The sequence below is a fragment of the Erythranthe guttata genome, chromosome 5 (assembly GCF_056151865.1).
Source record: "Erythranthe guttata isolate IM_541 chromosome 5, IM_541, whole genome shotgun sequence".
Taxonomy (NCBI): Eukaryota; Viridiplantae; Streptophyta; class Magnoliopsida; order Lamiales; family Phrymaceae; genus Erythranthe; species Erythranthe guttata.
The window spans coordinates 15,647,837-15,650,992 of record NC_142537.1 but is presented as its reverse complement, the minus strand read 5'-3'; the positions used below and the strand labels follow the sequence as shown (position 1 = coordinate 15,650,992).

The window sequence follows — 3,156 nt, the reverse complement described above, 5'->3', positions numbered from 1 at the left end:
CCAGTATCGAATGACAAAGTAATCGAGCAATTGGTCGACTTAAAATTATCTGCTTATGTAGATACTCCAAATTCTTAAGACAAAAGAGTTATGGTCTGACTTGATAATTGATATTGGAACAAAAAATTCCAATCTCATTTCATCTATAATATTCTCAAGAGTTGATTGCACAGAGCCCCTTTGTAATGTTCAATTTCGAATAAGTCCCCGTGTTAAAAATACTATCAACTCACGGTTTCAACATTATATTACTTTCTTTAAGTAATTGGAAAGCCCTTCAATAATTACTTTATTACTTTAATACAATATTACATTTTACCAATACAAAAGGTAGATCAGTTACTCGAACATAATTGATTATATTTAAATGAGATTAAATTATAAACGGACTCTCCGTTAATAAGTGATAAACGGAGTCCACTAATTGAATGACACTTGTACAAAATAATTAAGAATTGCACTATCATTCTCTCGTTACATTTCAACCCATATTTTAAAATAGAAATACTTATCCTATTCGTATTTTTATTTTTCTTATCTTTTTGTTAATTAAAATTTGTTGACCTTTGTCATGCTTCACATCTTAGTTTACATTATTTATTTTAATTAGCATAATTCTTAATAAAATATTTTTGTTGTGTACAATCATGGTTCTTTCGACCCCACACCCGGTGATAAATGTCGGGTGAGTCTTTTGCTGCCACGTGTAATATTTAATTACTTATTATATATTACCCGACTTGGGTTAACCTTTAGGGGTTTTAGAAAAATACAAAAAAAAGACACGTGGCAGCAGAAGACTCACACTTGAATATTCCAATTTAAATAAAAAAAATATATTTTCAAAAAAATTAAATAAAAGAATATTTGAATTTTTTGGTAATTGATAATCTAAGGAAATTAATTTTTTTCTCAAGAAAAAAAAAGACAGAAACAAAGAGAAAATATACAATTCGCTTGTTTCGTCCATAGAATTTTAATTTTAAATTGGGTTCCATCAAGATTATTAACTAATATTTAATTTAATTTTCCACGTGTCATTAAATAAGTGGAATCCGTTTTTCCATTAATTTCTATTAATGGTGAGTTCGTCCCAAATTCGCACCCTATTTAAATTTCCAACAATTCGAAGAGAGTTCAACAACTTTTATTACAAACAAGTCCAACTATATATATAAGGTACATTATTCCAACGATACTTCTCTTCCATTATATTTAGCGACAACAAAATATCAGTCTCTAAACCGAATTATTTATATATAGTGTACTTGCATAATTTATTTAGACATTATATATATGAAACATAGTAGTAGTTGTTGATCATGGGCAGAAGACAACCCTGTAGTTAGTACCACCTGGGCAAGTGAAAGTGCTCGACGGGTCATCCTGCGGGTAGCTATAAGCATCGGGGCACCTGTCCTTAAAGAACCTCGAATATCCTGTGGGCCCACAGCTTCCTTGGCCGTTAGTGCAGCAGTACTCATTGGTGCGGAACACGGTGCACGGGTTATTGCATCCGCCCGGGGCCCGCAGCTCGTTCGGGCACTGTTCGTTGATGGGGGCCGTGCACCTCATGCTACGACAAGCATTGCTGGTCGGGCTGAACTCCATCGGGATATTGAAACCGTCCACTAGTGAGATGTCGAGGAAGTCCAAGTTGTTGAACTGATTCAGTGCGTACTCGGCTAGGGTGTTGGGGGGCTGGCCGTACCCCTGGCACTCCAGACGGCCGTTGCAGTCGCCCGTCTGGCACCGGCCATTGCCGTTGCCGTCGAAGTTGCAGTTGGTCCTGCCCCAGATTCGTGCCCCGGCCGTCCCAGCGCCCACGTTGATCTGCCAGGACTCGCCGAGGCCGAGCCTGCGTCCGCCCCCTGGGACGGCGGCAGCCCAGACTGTGTAGCCGCATCGATTTGTGATGTCGAAAGTGGCGGCATGGGAGAAAGTAGCGATGATCGAGAATAACGAGAGAAGAATAATGTAGGATGGAAATGGGAGGGTTTTGGGGAATCCCATGTTGTTTGCCCAAAGGTTTAGATAATTAGTTGTGGTGTGTGTGTGTGTGCGCGCGTGGTTTCAAGAAGGAAATCGGGTGTCGGTTTAAATAGAAGATTGGCGGGCCAACAAAAATTGGATCTACTTGCAATTTTTCCACATGCAGTTGTATACTTGCATTATTCTATGGGTCGAAGGACAATTATTTACGAGAGTCATGTCATTAACAATAAAGTATAGTACTATACTTTTTAAATTATATTTTTCAAGGGGTTTAAATTATATTTAAAGGTATTGGAAAGAAACGTATATTTTAGAAAATGGATTTTAAAAATGAAGTGATTTTTGTATTTGTAGTGAAAACAATTTTTTTTTATATCGACAACAGAAACCTCAATCACTCGAAGTGCTGCACTAAAATCCACTATCGTGCAATAACTTGCTTGCGTACGAACCGGCCCACCAAGAATTCTTATCCATATACTTTGGTCGTAAGTGTCTTGTGGAAAATTTCTCTAATTAATCTTCAAGTCTTCTTCAATTTCAACAGTACCCTTTGCATTATTTAATTAGGGTTTTTGTCTCAAATATATACAAAGAAGAAAAACACCCAACTCCTAATTATTATATTGCTGAATTTTCAAGTCTTCGTCAATTTTAAAACCTGCCCCTTTGCAATTATTTTCTTTGTCTCAAACTTAATATATAAAGAAAAAATTAGCTCGTAGTCGAACTAAAATAAGGAAAATGATACGATAATATTTATTTGAGTAACTTGTTCAATATTTTATTTGTTAAATGTCCTTTAATTGCTCTCCAAATTAAACATGCTTATCATTGATTACTTTATCCTTCATTTCATCGTTATAACTTAATTTGTGATTCGACATTGATTAGGCCTCCAAAATGTGTATTCTATTTCTGAAAATATTTTAAATTCCTAATTATTATATTTGAAAATATTTTTGGGGCAAAGTGACAAATGGTTGCTGAGAATAATTAGGAGTTTATGGGGTTTTGGCGACAATTCGAGATAGACGACATATTTTTTTGAGAAATTTTATTTTTTAGAAGAGGCAGATTGAATAGGAAATAAGAGATTTTACGGAAAAACGAACAAAGAAAACAAAAAGTTATTTTAATTTATTTTACTTTTATTAATTA

General features: G+C 35.3%; 1 protein-coding gene across 1 annotated transcript; it reads right to left on the bottom strand.

Moving 5' to 3' along the window:
• Positions 1-1,125: 1,125 nt before the first annotated feature.
• On the bottom strand, positions 1,126-2,098 carry LOC105956932 (thaumatin-like protein). The gene has a single exon (XM_012980845.2). The coding sequence runs from the start codon at positions 2,011-2,013 to the stop codon at positions 1,321-1,323; it is 693 nt and encodes a 230-aa protein (XP_012836299.2). The 5' UTR covers positions 2,014-2,098; the 3' UTR covers positions 1,126-1,320.
• Positions 2,099-3,156: the final 1,058 nt, after the last annotated feature.